The sequence below is a fragment of the Nerophis ophidion genome, linkage group LG16 (genome assembly GCF_033978795.1).
Source record: "Nerophis ophidion isolate RoL-2023_Sa linkage group LG16, RoL_Noph_v1.0, whole genome shotgun sequence".
In the NCBI taxonomy this organism is placed as follows: Eukaryota; Metazoa; Chordata; class Actinopteri; order Syngnathiformes; family Syngnathidae; genus Nerophis; species Nerophis ophidion.
Window position 1 is genome coordinate 19,839,661 of NC_084626.1, and position 19,050 is coordinate 19,858,710.

The 19,050-nt window shown below is 38.6% G+C and overlaps 1 protein-coding gene across 3 annotated transcripts in view; it reads left to right on the forward strand.

The window, feature by feature from the left end:
- cacna2d2a (calcium channel, voltage-dependent, alpha 2/delta subunit 2a) overlaps nt 1-19,050 on the forward strand; it is a 553,278-nt gene that overhangs the window by 23,868 nt on the left and 510,360 nt on the right. For all 3 annotated transcript variants that reach the window (XM_061874585.1, XM_061874586.1, XM_061874587.1), the window contains exon 2: nt 915-996. In XM_061874585.1, the coding sequence (XP_061730569.1) occupies nt 915-996 (82 nt within the window). The remainder of the gene's footprint in view (nt 1-914; nt 997-19,050) is intronic.

The following is a 19,050-nucleotide window of genomic DNA, read 5'->3' on the forward strand; positions in this document are numbered from 1 at the left end:
CAATTTAATAATAATAATAATAATAATAATAATAATTTAATAGGGACGGTGTGGCGCAGTGGGGAGAGTGGCCGTGCGCAACCCGAGCGTCCCTGGTTCAATTTCTACCTAGTACCAACCTCGTCACGTCCGTTGTGTCCTGAGCAAGACACTTCACCCTTGCTCCTGATGGGTGCTGGTTGGCGCCTTGCATGGCAGCTCCCTCCATCAGTGTGTGAATGTGTGTGTGAATGGGTAAATGTGGAAGTAATGTCAAAGCGCTTTGAGTACCTTGAAGGTAGAAAAGCGCTATACAAGTACAACCCATTTATTTATTTATTTATTTATAATAAATCAGAAACTGATGACATAGTGCTGTATTTTACTTCTTAATCTCTTTTTTTCAAACAAAAATACTTTGCTCTAAATTGGGGCTACTTGAATTCAAAAAAGTGTTCACAGGGGGTACATCACTGAAAAAAGGTTGAGAACCACTGCACTAATACATATATATTTAATTTTGAACATAATGCCTATTTGGCTGATTGATTGTTCACATAGCATGTTTGGTACAATATATTTGTCTATTAAGCATTAGGTCTTCTCGGAAAAAGAAAATATCCGCTGTGGCTGTAGGCAACCACTTTCAACGTCAAAAGATGGTGTTAGCTGTGAGTGATCAGCATTCAGCAGATATTTCTACCTCTGCATGCGCTTTAAAATGTCAGCTGCACTCCTTGGAACACCATATTGAAAGAAATAGCGCACCGACATCCTGTGCTGCACCTGCCACCGTTTGATCCTGAAGCAGACCCGCTTTTACTCAAATTCCTCCGTCCACATCCTCGCTTACCTCCAGCAAGAAAGAAGAAAAGTAAACAAGTGTTATCATGTGAGCTGATGCAAATTGAAAATGTCGCGTCTTCCTTTTCCAGAATGATTCACTGGGCTGGACGCATCGAGAAGGAGCTGGAAAAAGTTCTGCAGCACGTTACCGGAACTCAGCAAATGAGATCGGTGAGTGAACTTTAGTAAATGATGACCTTTTATGAACATACTTTTTATCACCTGAGTGATATGAAATAGAACCTGTTTGGTTTGAGTCCATATGGCTTCCTCCCTGCACGAGGCAGCATGTAACGTGTGGCAGATGGCTGAGGCGGGTCGTGGTTGACACTGGTTTAAAATGTCCCGTCTTCACACATTTGCTGAAACGCACCCTGAGATAAAAGCTTTGTTATTGCCGGCGAGTGTGCGTCATCCGGCTGGTGGCGTCCTGAACTTGGGCCATAGCACAGCGAGGGAGGGAGTTGACAGAAGTAAAAGGTTAATGGACATTACTGGATGTCAGTGCAAGATAATGTTCAATGTCACCAAACACTCACGGCAGCTTGTCTGCATCAGCACTGCATTTATTTACGTGTCACACAAATGTAGTACGTCTTGCTGCATGTTTGCATCACTGGAATAAAAACCTGTGTTGTTCCAATTTCAATCATGGGTGGTATAAACCAGTGGTCCCCAACCACCGGGCCGCAGAAGAATTTTTTATAAAAAAAAAAAATAAATAAAAATAAATACATTTTTAATTAAATCAACCTAAAAAACACAATATACACTCACAATTAGTGCACCAACCACAAAAACCAAAATTTTTCATGACAAAAACGTCCTTTTTTCATGACAAAGAAGAAAAAAAAGGACACCCCCCGGGCCGCGGAACAAATTATTAAGCGGTCCGCGGATACAAAAAGGTTGGGGACCACTGGTATAAACCAGTGTTGGGCCGCTAATGCCCCCTTGAGGCCGCCAAAAAAATATCTGTTTGTCCGTTTGGGCCTGAACTGTACACTTTTCCACCACTTGTGGGAGTAATGACAATATCAAACAAAAAGAAGAAGTCTGGAGCTGAAGTTGTGTAATGCACTTTAATTTTATTGATAGTTCAGTTAAGAAACATATATCCAACCATCCATTTTCTACCACTTTTCCCATTTTGAGTCGCGGGGGGTGCTGGAGCCTATCTCAGCTGCACTCGGGTGGAAGGCGGAGTACACCCTGGACAAGTCGCCACCTCATCACAGGGCCAACACAGATAGACAGACAACATTCACACACTAGGGCCAATTTAGTGTTGCCAATCAACCTATCCCCAGGTGCATGTCTTTTGAGGTGGGAGGAAGCCGGAGTACACGGAGGGAACCCACGCAGTCATGGGGAGAACATGCAAACTTCACACAGAAAAATCCCGAGCCCAGGATCGAACACAGGACCTTTATGTTAATATTATTTATTATTAAGTTAATCAGAATTTATTTTAGCGCTGTGTGATTGTATGTGGATTTATGTTTTGTCATTTTTTGAGTCTCTACTTTTGCGGTATTTGATCAGTATTTATTTTTGTAATCAGTCCGACCTAAGCCTTGATGATAATCTTTGTGATTAACTCATGCTTTCATATCATTTTACAAGGTTTATCTTGTTAAACTGTAAGTAGGTCAGGTCGTTTTGCTTTTGCTCTATTCACTATTATTTATCAGCCTTGCACGTATTAGTTAGGTTAAAGATAAAGTCCCAACGGTAGTCACACACACAATAGGTGTGGTGAAATTACTCTCTGCATTTGACTCATCCCCAAGTTTGCCCCCTAGGAGGTGAGGGAGCAGTGAGCAGCAGCGGTGGACGCGCCCGAGAATCATTTTGGTGATTTAACCCCCAATTCCAACTAGGGCTGGGCGATATATTGATATACTCGATATATCATGGGATTGTCTCTGTGCAATATAGAAAATGACTATATTGTGATATTCGAGTATACGTTCTCACGCAGTTACTTTTAGCTGCGGGCATTACACTGCATGTGTTTTTCCCTCTTTTTTGTCTCTTGTAAACTAAGCCCACCTCCTTACATACTTCACGTGTGCAATGTCACTCGCCCTCTCCAAGCAGAGAGGTAGCGACATGGGTAACATTAGCTGTGATGCTAACGGTGTTATTGAATTATCTTGTGTGACATCAAGCACAAAAGTGTACTTTATTTGTTTTTTAACTATTGTAGTGGCATTCTGTACAAAACGTACACTTTAATTTAGTGTTGTTGTGATACGTCATCTTAGTGACATCATGCACAAACGTGCACTTTATTTGTTTTAAACAATTGCAGATACGTTCTGTACAAAAAGTGCAATTTAATTTAGTGTTGTTTTGATATGTCATCTTAGTGAAATCATGCACAAAAGTGCACTAATAGCTTGTTTTAAAATGTCTATGACAATCTTGCACTTTTTTGTTCTGAAATGACATGAATGTTTGTGCCACTGCTTAATTGTTTAATAAATACAGTTTTGGTCAATTCACTTAGTTGTGATTTCCCTCTCTGCATGAAAGTTTAAAATGAGCGTATATTAATGCAGTATGAACAAGAATGTTTTAATGTAGACACAGAATCATCATACTGCTGTGATTATATGTATTAAGTGCTAATTCAAGGCTAAGACAAAATATTGAGATATTTATCATGTATTGCGATATGGCCTAAAACTATTGAGATATTAAAAAAAGGCCATATCGCTCAGCCCTAAGTCCAACTCCTAATGCTGAGTGCCAAGCAGGGAGGCAATGGGTCCCATTTTATTGTCTTTGGTATGACTCGGCCGGGCTTGAAATTCACGACCTTCCGGTCTCAGGACGGACACTCTGAGCCGTTATTTAGTACTTGTTTATGTTTTTAGGTAATCGTTAGTATATATTCTTTACATTGAACAAGAGAGTCAAATTCCTTGTGTGTTTAACATACTTAGCCAATAAAGCTGATTTTGATTCTGACTATGAAATCAAGAGTAATATTATGAATTCAGTGTAATATTTCATTCGCCCCCGGGCCCCTCTGTAGTGGAAATGTTTGGCCGCCGAGGTCAAAAATGTTAAGAACACCCGGCGAAATCGATACTCATGTGTACAAATGTTTCAACTACTCGTTTGTTAGGGCAGCTGGCGAACCACAGCCTACATTATTACTGCAGATCTACGTTATTGTAAAGTACTGCAAGACTTGCAAAGCAGTAATTCGCGAGCACAACTAACATTTTAAAGCGCATTAAGTGGTGTATAAATCCGTTAAAATGTGGCAACTCATACACTATTATTTCGGGATACGAATGCCCCAGCTTACGAGTTTTTCAGGATACATGATGTTTCTAGGCTGATTTTTATGCTTTAGTTTGCAAGAATAATTATGGGTTACAAGCCTCCCCGGCACTAGTTGGCGTAGTGAATGTCACAGTGAACCCTGTAAGAGCCGGACAAAACATCCAAACTTTGTTTTTCAAAGCATGAGAAGGCAAAAAGTGAGTGTGGAAGATAAGAAGTGATAATCTTTTTTTTTTTTTTTCCCTGTCCAGCTACTTAGGCAAATCATATAGTTGATGTAGATGCCTATGTCGGCTGTTCAGATTTACTTTACAAAAGAGAAGTGTAGGATACTTCTCTTGTTGCCTTATTTCAATTTGACTTTATTAAATATATTTATATTATCATTTGGTGCAGCCGGGGCGGAGCAGGAGGGGATAGAAAGAGGGAAAAAAAGGAAGACAGAGGGGAGAATTGTGGGGATGAGGGGATTAGACAGAGAGACAAAAACAACAACAGCAAACACAACAATAACAACAAAAACAACAACAACAATAGAACATCACCAGCACATACGATATGTACAAATATGATCATAAAAGTGATGGCAAAGAAGCAGTTAGCGAAATAAATCATATAGAAATGACAATAAGCATTTTTACACTACAACTGGAGCAATACAAATAGCAATAAAAAAAAGCGCTATTGATCATAAGCAATACCAATAGTTTACCTCTATTATCAACAATACAGTTGTTCAAATGCAACAATACATATACATAATGATAACTACAGATAAAAAAAAAAGGAATACCGAAAAATGGAGGGGAAGAGAAAGAGGCAACCTACTGTATATTAAGCTTGTAGATTGTTATAGTAACAATGGGTTAAGCTTTGTCAATATGCCATGTGTTACCCAGTTTCCCCTAGGGCAACAACGTAATATATGTTTGATGAAACGTGATCATGTGCATGAGTGTATGTGTGTATATGTACTTGTATATGTACAGAATGTGTATAGAAATGTTTGTACAGTAAATGTATATGTACAGTATGTATATATGTATGTTTGTACAGTGAATGGATATGTACAGTATGTGTATGTTTGTACCATGAATGTGCGTGTAGATGGACGAACTTGGAGTATGTAGGTACTGTATGTACTGTATTTGTGTATGTATGTGGGAGCGTAAGTATGTATGTATGTATGTATGTATGTATGTATGAATAACAGTCTGTGTGTGAGTATATGTGTGTTTGTATGTACAATATATTTGACTCCCAGTGTGCGTGGGAGCCAGAGTACGGCCCCAGCCGCCCAGAGAGCCCAACCCAAACAGCAGGCGTGGCGCCCAGGGAGCCAGGGACCACCGGCCCCACGCAGCCAAGCCGGCTAGCGACTGGAAGTCATATTCATTGAAATAGAGAAAGAAAACCCTAAAAAAAATGACAAAGTGTAGATAGCTAACTTGGTGAAGCAGTTAGAGCGTAGCACTGCCAGGCTGCACCATACTGAAGCAGAATGAGTCTAACGCCAGCCAAGGATGTAAAAATAATATATAAATAGTGGAAAATTATCCATGAAAATATGGAGAAGCAGCAACAAGGAGATACCTTAGAAGGTACAGTAAATACTAGGGCTGTAGATCTTTGGGTGTCCCACGATTCGATTCAATATCGAGTCTTGGGGTCATGATTCGATAATATATCGATTTTTTTCAATTCGATTCGATTGTCGATTCAAAACCGATATTTTTCGGATTCAAAACGATTCTGTATTCATTCAATACATACGATTTCAGCAGGATCTACCCCAGTCTGCTGACATGCTAGCAGAGTAATGGATTTAAAAAAAAAAAAAGCTTTTATAATTGTAAAGAACAATGTTTTATCAACTGATTGCAATAATGTAAATTTTTTTGAACTATTAAACGAACCAAAAATCTGACTTATTTTATCTTTGTGAAAATATTGAACACAGTGTGTTGTCAAGCTTATTAGATGCGATCCAAGTGTAAGCCACCGTGACACTTTTTATTTATTTTTATAAATGTCTAATGATAATGCCAATGAGGGATCTTTAATCCCAGCTATGCTGAAATTATAGTGAAGTGAAGTGAATTATATTTATATAGCGCTTTTCTCTAGTGACTCAAAGCGCTTTACATAGTGAAACCCAATATCTAAGTTACATTTGAACCAGTGTGGGTGGCACTGGGAGCAGGTGGGTAAAGTGTCTTGCCCAAGGACACAACGGCAGTGACTAGGATGGCGGAAGCGGGAATCGAACCTGCAACCCTCAAATTGCTGGCACGGCCACTCTACCAACCGAGCTATATATAGGTAGATAATATTGATACTGTTGTTGATAATATTCATTTTTGTTTCACTACTTTTGGTTTGTTCTGTGTCGTGTTTGTGTCTTCTCAATTGCTCTGTTTATTGCAGTTCTGAGTGTTGCTGGGTCAGGTTTGCTTTTGGAATTGGATTGCATTGTTATGGTATTACTGTGTAGTGGTTTGTTGGATTGATAAAAAAAAAAAAAAAAAAGATTTTTTAAAAAATGAGAATAGATTCTGAATCGCACAACATAAACGATTCGATTCGTATTCGAATGTATTTTTTCCCACACCCCTAGTAAATACTGTGCATTATTATTAAAATACCTCATAAAACTATGGTACCTTTTTATACTACATTCTATTGTATTGATTTTATACAATATTCATTATCTAAAAGTTTGTTTTTACTTTCAAAAAGCATGTTACATATTCAAATTGTAATTATTTGGGGGCTCCAGCACCGATGGAATTGATTTTAATACATTTCGATGGCCAACACTGTTATGCAGGACAAGTTTTTCTATGTGCAAATTGTCACAGAACCATTTAAACTCGTATTCCGAGGTACCTATGGTACTGCCAACTGGTGGAGGTAATACATACTACATCATGAGGTTGCCTACAGCCACAGCTGTTACCTTCAATATGTTTTTTTTTTCAAAATTGATGGTAATTAGAGACACCAGCGATTTAATTTTTTAGTATAAGTTTATGTTTCTTTATGTTTTGGCTAGACAAAAAGAGAACTGTACGCGTGTTCGTTGTGTACGTTGAAACGGCGACACAAAGTTAAACGTGGACTTAGTTTCATTTACCCGACAAGTGTCCAAGCGACACAAAGTTAAAAGTGGATTTAGTTTAATTTACCCTACAAGTGTTCAAGGTTTTTCTCAGTGGGCTCAGCTCAGAGTCACGGACGGTAATGTCTTGTGTTGAGTGTACAGAAGGTGATGTGTGTGCGTGTGCGTGCGTGTGCACGTGCACAGCGCATGTGTCAAGGCATTTATCATGGCTTCGAACAGGAGTCGTCACAGGGTGTGCTAAATGGCCCAGCGTGCTTAGAAAAGCCATTTTCTAAATGGATGCCTCCTCGCTATACGTGTGTGTGATAGAAATCCCGCCAGGCCACAGTGGCTGCTAACAAGATCGCTTCCCTGTTGTTCCCTTTTCTCCTTTTCACCTGCAGACAACATCGTGTTGATTGTGTGCTAATTGTGACTTGACTTTCTGACGCAGGGAGGAAAGGCGTGTTTAGATTCCACCCTGACATCAATATCGAAATTCATCATAGTGTTTTCCTTATCATTACCAGCATTTATCAGCATGGTTGTAGTTTGCACTGCTTTGAACTCTTTTGCTATTTCATAATAATCATTTACTTGATGTATTCCCTCTGGGGCGGTTTGTTGACACTCTGTTGTTGATCTTTTTATGTACTCCAGTACGCACGCACACATTTAAACACACTCACAGCACGACATGTACTAGACGAGGGAAATGCTACCAGTGTGGGCTCTGCCACACTGGTAGCATTTCCTCGGAATTCTGATTTTAGATGCCTTGCTCAAGGGAGCGTCTATATAAGAAGACATCTCTTCTGCTTGATGGAATAGTGCAGTGGTTCTCAAATGGGGGTACGCGTACCCCTGGGGTACTTGAAGGTATGCCAAGGGGTACGTGAGATTTATTTAAAATATTGTAAAAATAGCAACAATTCAAAAATCCTTTAGAAATATATTTATTGAATAATACTTCAACAAAATACGAATGTAAGTTCATAAACTGTGAAAAGGAATGCAACAATATTCAGTGTTGACAGCTAGATTTTTTGTGGACATGTTCCATAAATATTGATGTTGGTGAAGAAATGTTTAGAATGAATCCGGGTGGATTTCTATTACAATCCCCAAAGAGGTCACTTTAAGTTGATGATTACTTCTATGTGTAGAAATCTTTATTTATAATTGAATCACTTGTTTATTTTTCAACATGTTTTTACTTATTTTTATATCTTTTTTTCCAAATAGTTCAAGAAAGACCAATACAAATGAGCAATATTTTGCACTGTTATACAATTTAATAAATCAAAAACTGATGACATAGTGCTCTATTTTACTTCATCTCTTTTTTTCAACCAAAAAGGCTTTGCTCTGATTAAGGGGTACTTGAATTTGAAATATGTTCACAGGGGGTACATCACTGAAAAAAGGTTGGGAACCACTGGAATAGTGTATTTAATTTGGTATAGTGTATACAATGTTGGTACCTTATATCAATTTTGGTATAGTGTATTTATACTTGGTACTATGTATTTCATTTTAGGAAACATTTTGTAAAATTGTATTCAATTTGGTAAAACAAAATTATAAAGTGTTATTAATAGTGTTTAAATCTGTTATTGCTTTTATTTTGGTAAACACATTGTTTTTGTTCTATTTAATTTTGGTACAGTGTAATAATTTGGGAAAATTTTGGTATAGTGGATAATGTATACATTTTGGTGTATATATATATGTATGTATATATATATATATATATATATATATATATATATATATATATATATATATATATATATATATATATATATATATATATATATATATATATATATATATATATATACACACACACATTTAAATTTGTTAAAAAAAACTGTTTAATATTGGTACAGTGGAGGGGCGACCAAAGTGCGGCCCACGGGCCAAATATAGCCTGCAGCTCGTTTTTTATTGGCCCTCGGCAGATTGTAAAAAAAATAATTAATTCAATATTACCAAGACTTGTCCAGGGTGTGCTCTGCCTTTTGTCAGAGTGCATTTGAGATAGGCTCCAGCCACCCTGGGAGGAACAAGCAATAGATAATGGATGGAAGGCATTATTGTCAAGATGTTATTAATAAGGCTGTCAAACTAAACATTTAAAAGTGTTTGAATTTGCATGAATTATAATTAAATAACAAGTATTAATAATATTACAAAGTTGCTCGCATGATTTCAATTAGCTTAAACATTTCAATTAAATTACAAAAGACCCCAATACTTGGTCACAAATACTTTTTTTTCTTTTTGACAGCCCTACTTATTAGATTACACCAATTTCCACCTATAACACAAAGCTAATGTGGTTAGGTAAGCTTAGCATATATTGACGTTCATTGGTTTGCTTTTAGCATTTTTTGTGTACAACATGTATTAAAGTGACTCCGGCATCTTTCGATTTTACTTAATGTGGCCCCTCGCTGGAAAAATTGTAGACACCCCAGCTATCGTGTATTTCTTTTTTTTAAATATTTTTATTTAATCATGGTATAGTGTGTTAATTTTTTAAAACATTTTGGTATTTGTATAATTGTATTTATTATTTTGTACAGTTTATTTAATTTGGTATGATGTGTAAATGTTGCTATATTGTATAGTTTTCAGGATAGTGTATTTGATTTCGTTTAAACATTTTTTAACGTATTTAATATTGGTGTATTGTATTTACCTTTGGTACATTAGTATTTAATCTTGCTATAGGCTTTTGGTATGTGTACTAATTTGGTGTAATATATTTAAGGTTGTATAGTTTATGTAATTTAATATACTGTATTAATTTTGGTATAATGTATACATTTTTGTATAAAAAAACAAGAGTATAAAGAAGTCATACTGTTCCATTACCTTTTTTCATACTACTGTCACTACTCAACTGCCAAAGAACTGTCGACACCTTCATATTTGTTCCTTTCTATACTGTATATATTGTTACATTATTTGATCTTGGACTGGTACTGTATTTGACTACTGTACTTTTGCTTGTACTAATACTTCTACCATAACTTCTGTGACTTATCGTGCAACTTAATTGTCTTGTAATTAATGTACATCAGAGCTATTCAATTGTTTTGTATTTATCAATCAATCAATCAATGTGTATTATATTCTGCAACTAGTGTTTGGAACCCACTGTACGCAATATCTGAAGAGCATAGAAAAAAGCATTTCACAGTGGTGTAGTCTGCGTGTGACAAATACAACTTGAACCTTGTATTTGATTTAGTTAAAAAACATTGGTTTAATGTATTTGTTATTGGTATCGTGTATTTAATTGTGGTATATTATATTTAATCTTGGTATAGTTTATTAATTTTGGTATATATTTTGGTGTGTGTATTATTTTGGTATAATATATAACATTTATGTATAGTTTATTTAAATTTGGTATAATGTATTATTTTGGTATAACGATTTTTGGTAAAGTGTATTTGATTTTGGTAAAAAAAAAAAAATTGGATTAGTGTATTAAATGGTATAATGTAGTATGTTTTTAATTCTGTCAGGCTTTCCCCTGACAGTTTGTCTATGTTTTAGTTTTTTCCTCTGCATTTGTCGGTTTCCTCTGTGTTTAGTATCTCCTGTCTTTAGTTCCTGTCTAGTGCTCTTATTTTGTCAGCTTCCTGTCTTGTTCCCTGAGTACTGTGTTCCTCCTCAGCTGCGGTTGATTGGCACCTGGCCACACCCGTTGCCAATCAGCCTGCTCCTATTTGTACCTGCTTTGTCTTGTGTCAGTTGCTGGATCATTGTATTGTCATTTGTATTGTCGTTGCCTCATGTCACTGTTGTGTCTTTGCTACCTGTCGTGTCTGGCATCATTTCAGCTATTACCTGTTGTGCTACATCTTGTCCTGGTCGTCATAGCGGTAAGCTGTTTTTGTTAGCCATTAGCTATTTCCAGTTTTTCAGTTTGTTATCCTCTAAATTCCATGCTAAAGTTCCTTTTTGTTTTTCTTGCTCCCAGTGCTAGCTCTCTTAGTTTGTTATTCCGCCCATCTGCGTGCTTTTTGTTTGTTCTTGTTTAGTTTTAATTAAATCAGGTTTTCATATACCATGCCTGCCTCCATCTCTGCATCTCGGGGTTAGACATCAACAAATAACTTTGACAAATTCTGAATACATCATGTTTGGTGGGAAACCAAACCAGATCTACCCAAAGAGGAAGAGGAAGAAGTAGTGTGCCGTGGAGTGGAAGTTTAGACGAGGATAGATGAGGAGCGTGGGCGACTGTTGCATGTAGGAAAAAGGGTTTGTAAAGGGGTCTGATGTGAAAAACCTTGACAATAAGATTAATGATTGTGTTTCTATTTGGTGTCATAGGGATGAAGTTGATGCAATGATAAAGGAGATGCTTGACAAACAGTATGTTCTAAACGGGAGCACATGGATGTGCTGTTTATAGTCTTTTATCCTCCATGTTGTTATTGTTTGATTTGCTACAGCGTGGAATGATGAGAGGCGGCATCGGACGCTGCCATTGTTTCCACATCCTCAGGCTTACTGCGAGCAGTTTTAATAGACACACGTGTGCACACAACACCCACGCATGATGTCATCTTTACATGGCTGCATTATTTGTGCAGAATATGTACATCAGAATTGTCAGAACATTTTACTGTTCTGTGTGATTGTGGCTAATACATTTTACAACTGAAAGAAATGTTAACTTGTGTTAGTTGTTAGGATCCCACATCAGCACAATTGCATGACAAAAATCTTTTCACCTACTACTTTTGAAAGAAGTAGTGGCAGGTTGAATGCTCGCTTTTCAAGTTGCATCTTGTTATGACAAGTTGTGGCAGCACGGGCGTAGCCAGGGGTGAAGTGGGGCGGTGTCAAAATGACGCCATTGTATAATTTGCATTATTGGGTATGACGCATGTCCACCCATTTTTCTAACACTGGTCCATCTCGTGCTGGAGCCCATCACAGCTGCACTCTGGCGGAAGGTAGCGTAAACCCTGGACAAGTTGCTAACTCCATCCATCCATTTTCTACCGCTTATTCCCTTTGCGGTCGCGGGGGGCGCTGGTGCCTATCTCAGCTACAATCGGGCGGAAGGCGGCGTACACCCTGGACAAGTCGCCATCTCATCACAGGACCAACACAGATAGACAGACAACATTCCCACTCACATTCACACACTAGGGCCAATTTAGTGTTGCCAATCATTCTATCCCCAGGTGCATGACTTTGTAAGTGGGAGGAAGCCGGAGTACCCAGAGGGAACTCACGCATTCACGTGGAAGACATGCAAACTCCACACAGAAAGATCCCGAGCCCAAGATTGAACCCAGGACTACTCAGGACCTTTGTATTGTGAAGCAGACACACTAACCCCTCTGCCACCGTGGAGCCCGAACAACGTTTCTGAAAGTGCAATTGCAAGAAATTTAGGGATTTCAACATATACGGTCTATAATATCATCAAAATGTTCGGAGAATCTGAAGAAATCACTCCACGTAAGCGGCATGGCCAGAAACCAACATTGATTGACCGTGACCTTCGATCCCTCAGACGGCCCTGTATCAAAACCGACATCAATCTCTAAAGGACATCACCACATGGGCTCAGGAACACTTCAGAAAACCACTGTCACTAAATACAGTTTGTCGCTACATCCTTAAGTGCAAGTTAAAGCTCAACTATACAAAGCGAAAGCCATTTATCAACAACATCCAGAAACGCCGCCGGCTTCTCTGGGCCCGAAATCATCTAAGATGGATTGATGCAAAGTGGAAAAGTGTTCTGTTGTCTGACGAATCCACATTTCAAATTGTTTTTGGAAATATTCCACATCGTGTCTTCCGGACTAAAGGGGAAGCGAACCATCCAAACTGTTATTGTACTGTTAAAGTACAAAAGCCAGCATCTGTGACGGTATGGGGTGTATTAGTGCCCAAGGCATGGGTAACTTACACATTAATCGTGAAAGGTACATACAGGTTTTGGAATAACATATGCTGCCATCTAAGCGCTGTCTGCTTATTTCAGCAAGACAATGCCAAGCCACATTCAGCACATGTTACAACAGCGGGGCTTCGTGAAAAAAGATTGCGGGTACTTTCCTGGCCCGCCTACAGTCCAAACCTGTCTCCCATCGAAAATGTGTGACGTATTATGAAGCGTAAAATAAGACAGCGGAGACCCCGGACTGTTGAACGACTGAAGCTCTACATAAAACAAGAATGGGAAAGAATTAAACTTTCAATGCGTCAACTATTAGTTTCCTCAGTTCCCAAACCTTTATTGAGTGTTGTTAAAAGAAAAAGTGATGTAACACAGCGGTGAACATGCCCTTCCCCAACTACTTTGGCACTTGTTGCAGCCTTGAAATTCTAAGTTAATTATTTGCAAAAAAAAAAAATTGAGTTTGAACATCAAATATCTTGTATTTGTAGTGCATTCAATTGAATATGGGTTGAAAAAGACTTGCAAATCATTGTATTCTGTTTTTATATACCTCTAACACAATTTCCCAACTCATATGGAAACGGGGTTTGTACATATAAATACATATACATTCCTCGCGCACTAATTGACTGAAAGAGCGCGCACTTGCCGCGTACTTGCCCGACACTGCGGCGTGAGTGCAATGATGTTACGTTATCGATGAGAAAATTTATTTTTGGACAATATGATATGCCTGAGCGTCTCGGAAACACCGAGAGTAACAAGGTGGTGGTAAATGGATTAGAAAGAACAGATTTCAAAAATAATAATTCGAATTCGAATTTTTTTTTTTTTAACTTGGGACTTCCAGCGGGCCGGATTTTGGATGCTGGCGGGCCACGTTCGGCCCGCGAGCCATAGTTTGGGGACCCCTGGTTTAGAGACTCAACTTCGGTCACTAAATGTCCCCAACGAAAACATGACATCACACTTGCTTCGTTCTGCTGCTCCAGTTGGACTTTCTCTACTTAAAAGCCACCACTGCCCTTTCAATATTTGCACATTTTCTAGATCGCTTTCCGCAGGTATACACCGGATATAGTAAAGTCAGGTCCACATTGCAGACATGCTGACAGTTACGTCTTGTTTACGTCCTCACATTTGGTTTTGGTGGCTATTTTCAATGATCAAACTCTTTTTTTGGTGGCCAAATTTTTGGTTTATTACTACTCAATAGTGCACAAATAACGCAATATATATATATATATATATATATATATATATATCCATTCATACTGTATCGACCTGCTGGTGGTAATGTTTTGTGTTTGTGTGGTTCTGATATAATGGTAACTTTTTTAATGATCGCAAACAAACCGTCCGTGCCTCTAGAGTGATTGGTGGAGAATGAGGAGTTGTTGTGTGTCTGTGGAAGCACGGAGACTGAAGTGGGTACACAGGAGGTAAAACATGTTGGAATTGGGCCAATTGGCAACAAAAGTTAAAAATAGCATCACACTTGACTTCTTCTGGAGTCTACGATACATTATATTTTTCACATTTGTTTTCACGTAAAAACCCCTTATTTCCTAGGTAATACGGCTTCAATTTTGCCCTGGCAGTGAGCCATGACCAGTTACATTAAGGCAAGGGTGAGCAAACCTTTTGGCAAAGGGGCCATTTTGGCTTTTGAAATTTGACAGAGCGAGCACATGATGCATTTCAAAGCATATCATCCATCCATCCATCCATTTTCATAACTGTTGGAAATAAGAGTAGACTTCTTAAACATGGGCTATTTTAATCATAAATCATCTATTTTTAACAGAACATCAAAGAAACATATTATGGTATCAAAGGTTTAACACTTACATTTTCTTTTAGTAGTGGGCAGTGTTGTTGATCACCATTTTTTGCCAGTACATCGAAGTCTAGTATCAGTTTTGTTATGCCAATTATCAAAACAGATCGTTGTTCAAGTCTGGTTTAATATTTAGCGGGCTGAATTAAAGGGACAAACGGGCTGGATGTTCGGCGCGGCCCATAGTTTGCCCACACCTGCATTAAGTGGAAAACATGCTCTAGACAGGAAAAACAGCAGACTCTTTTTTTCTGAGGAAGCTTAGGTCCTTTAATGTGTGGAACAAGCTGTTGGAGACATTTTATCAGTCTGTTGTGGCCAGTGCCCTGTACCTTGCAATGGTTTGTTGGGGGAGCATCGCCAGCAAAAGGGACTTAAACCGGATTGACAAACTGATCCGGAAAGATGCCCAAACAATTGGCTGCAGATGTTACATATACTGTAATACTGAACATGGTAATTGTTATATATTGAATGTATTATATAATGTAATAATATGATATCCATCCATCAATCCATTTACTACCGCTTATTCCCTTTTTGGGGTCGCGGGGGGCGCTGCCGCCTATCTCAATATATTAGTATTTATCATATACTGTATATATAATATGTAAATATTACATATGTTGTATGTTTTATTGCTACATTTTTAGTCTAGTTTATCCCTGCGTTATTCTTTCCATTCTTACACTTTCCATCCTTTGTAACTGAGCTACTGAGTGCAACAATTTCCCTTGTGGATCATTAAAGTTTGTCTAAGTCGAAGTATAAATCACACCTTTGGTCACCTTTACACTCTTTTAATGCAATATAGTAACACTGCCTGAGGCTGAGCTAATCAGTGGCCACGATACTGAACAGTGTGCTCTGATTTTTTTTAGTTTTTATAATTTTAGTTTATTTAGCTATTTTATGCTAGAAACGCTTAATTCAGAACCAGACATGTGTAGTATAATATAAATACAATATGTAAAAACAAGTTAAAGTAATGTTTGTGCTGGCTTGTACTGAAGGAAAAAAACATTTGTGGTGTTGATAATTCAATATCAATCCGCACATCACTATGGGCGTGAATAATAATACCATTTTAATAACATTAAAATCATAATAGGAATTTTTTAAAAGCAGAAACTGTAACACTTAGGCATGGGGAACATATTCTAAGTAACAAAGACTTAATTAAAAGTGATTTGGACACTAGGGGAACATATTGTAAGTAACAGACTTAATTTAGGGTTATTTGGTTAGTGTTGGGGTTAGAGGGTTAGGATTGGTAATACTGGTTGTATAGTAAGGCCATGCAGAATAATGCATTAATAAGTACTTAATAATGACTAATTATGAGCCAATTAAAGGTGAATATGTTCCACATACTAAAGGGATACCTCACAAACATTTGGTACAAGTTTGGTGAGGTTTGAACAAGGTCATCACTGGTCAGAACAGTAGAAATATTTAACATTAACATTTTTTTACAGCACAAACGGCAGTAGTAATATAATATTTGCAGTAACAAGGGAGGCCGGCTCGACATTAACATATTAGTTTTAAAGTATTAATGCTGTGAGGAGAAGTGACCTGTTTTGTAATGATTTACTAAGCAGCTGTAATGATGTTTATTAAAACATATTGAATAGTGCCGTTCCATCTGGACCGACCGAATGTTGTTCATGAGCACAAGATCATCAGGGTCATGAGAGCTTAGACATGGTCTCTTGGCCAAGCATGTTTGTTTAATCTGGAACTCCTAGTGTGGCCCACACAGCTTCCTGTTTGAGTGGCAGCTTTAATTCGCCTGCAAACAACGAGCAAACGGAATGGACACGAGAGGCGCATAAAAGCAGCAGCGAACTGAACATTAAGCAGCGTGCGAGCTGGTCAGCGCAATTACTCGCAGCTTCACACTCCCCCAAGCAGGCAGGAGAACGCCAGGGTACACCAAAACACACACTTTGTTCTTCCTCCCTTCCATTGGTTTTGTGACATGGCAAAGGTTACACGGACTCCACAAGAGCGTTTCTATAAATGCATCCATCTGCAGGCTGCAGATATCCGAGAGACTCTTTCTTCACTGGTTATCTTTTTAGAAAATAGCTTTAGAATACTAGATTATATAGACTCGCTGCCCTTTTCCAATTTTCCGATGGCGCTCACTTTTCTGTTTTTTAATGGACTGTTGGTATTTTTCCCAGCATGCAGACCAAGTTGTGCCAATACTGAAGGCATTTAGTATTACTTTTACAACGCCACAACAGTAGGGGATCCCTACATTGATATCGGGGGCTTAGAGAGTCATGTTCACATGATTTTCTATGTAGTGCCAAATAACAAATGTCATTAAGGGTATAGAATTGGAAGGGGGGGAATACTTTGTCCTTTTAGTTAACAAACTACATCTAATTAACACGACAGAGGGGTTAGTGCGTCTGCCTCACAATACGAAGGTCCTGAGTAGTCCTGAGTTCAATCCCGGGTGTCAGGCTTGTCCCTGACAGTTTTGGTCTATGTCTTAGTTTTTCCTCTGCATTTGTCTTTAGTTCCTGTCAGCACTCTAATTTTGGTTCTGTTTCCTGTTTGTCTCCCTGAGTGCTGTGTAACCCTCAGCTGTGACTGATTGGCACCTGGCCACACCTGGGATCAATCAGCCAGCCACTATTTAAGACCTGTTTTCTCCTCCAGTCAGGGCTGGATTATTGTCGTGTCAATGTCATTGTCTACTTGTCATTCCTACTAGTCGTGTGATTGCAGTGTAGCGGTAAGCTATATTTGGTAGATGTTTGTAGCTTACTGTTTTTTGTTCCCTGCTTCCGATTTGTTTGTTCATAGCCCTTAGTTTGTTATATCCGCCCACGTGCGTGCTTTTTCTTTGTACTCTTTGTTTGTTCTAGTTCTAGTATTTTAAATTAAACTATGTTTTCCTGCAAAATGCCTCCCTCCTTCTCTGCATCTTGGGGTTCGTTACCAAATAATCCTGACACCGGGCTCTGGATCTCTCTGTGTGGTGTTTGCATGTCCTCCCCCGTGACTGCGTGAGTTCTCTCCGGGTACTCCGGCTTCCTCCCACTTCCAAAGACATGCACCTCGGGATAGGTTGATTGGCAACACTAAATTTGATGTCAGTGTGAATGTTGTCCTGCTATCTGTGTTGGCCCTGCAATGAGGTGGCGACTTGTCCAGGGTGTACGCCGCCTCCCGCCCGATTGTAGCTGAGAGAGGCTCCAGCGCCCCCCACGACCCCGAAGGGAATAAACAGTAGAAATTGGATGGATGGTTGGCTGTAGCATCATCTACAAAGATTCAAATAATTGCTATTGCGTAATCCAGTGGACACATTTACAACAGCAGTTTCTTTCATTAAAACAGTTGGGCTAATTTTTATACATGGAGAACTCATCCTGCGGGCCAGATAAAACCTGTTCACGGGCCTGATTCTGCCCTCGGGCCGTATGTTTGGCACCCCTGCTCTACATGGTCATTTCGTGGTTATGTGTGGCCAATTCCCCTCTGCTCTTTGTATTGTGCATTGACGAGCAATCTCTTAATTATTTGACATCTTTATTTGAATGATCGGTGACATTTATGCTTGGCGATCACATCACTGTCACAGTTGTCAAAAATAACCACGCAGCGTCTCCAAAGACAGTATGGGAATTAGAGGACGATTTAATTGATTTGATTTTGCTTTCATAGCAAATTTGTCTTTCTCTTGACTCCATTATTTTATCTGGGCTCCTATTTTTAGGCGTTTTTCATTTGGTGTTCTAGAACAGTGGTCCCCAACCACAGGGCCTGGTACCGGGCCGCGGCTCGATTGGCACGGGCCGCAGAATATTTTTTTATTAATAATTTTTATTTATTTTAATTTGACATTTTTAAAAAACATTTTTTATTATTAAATCAACATTTTTTTAAAAATACACTTACAATTAGTGCACCGACCCAAAAAACCTCCCTTTTTCATGACAAAGAATTAAAAAAAAATTAAAATAAAAAAGAATCAGCCTCCGCCGGGCCGCGAGACAAATTATC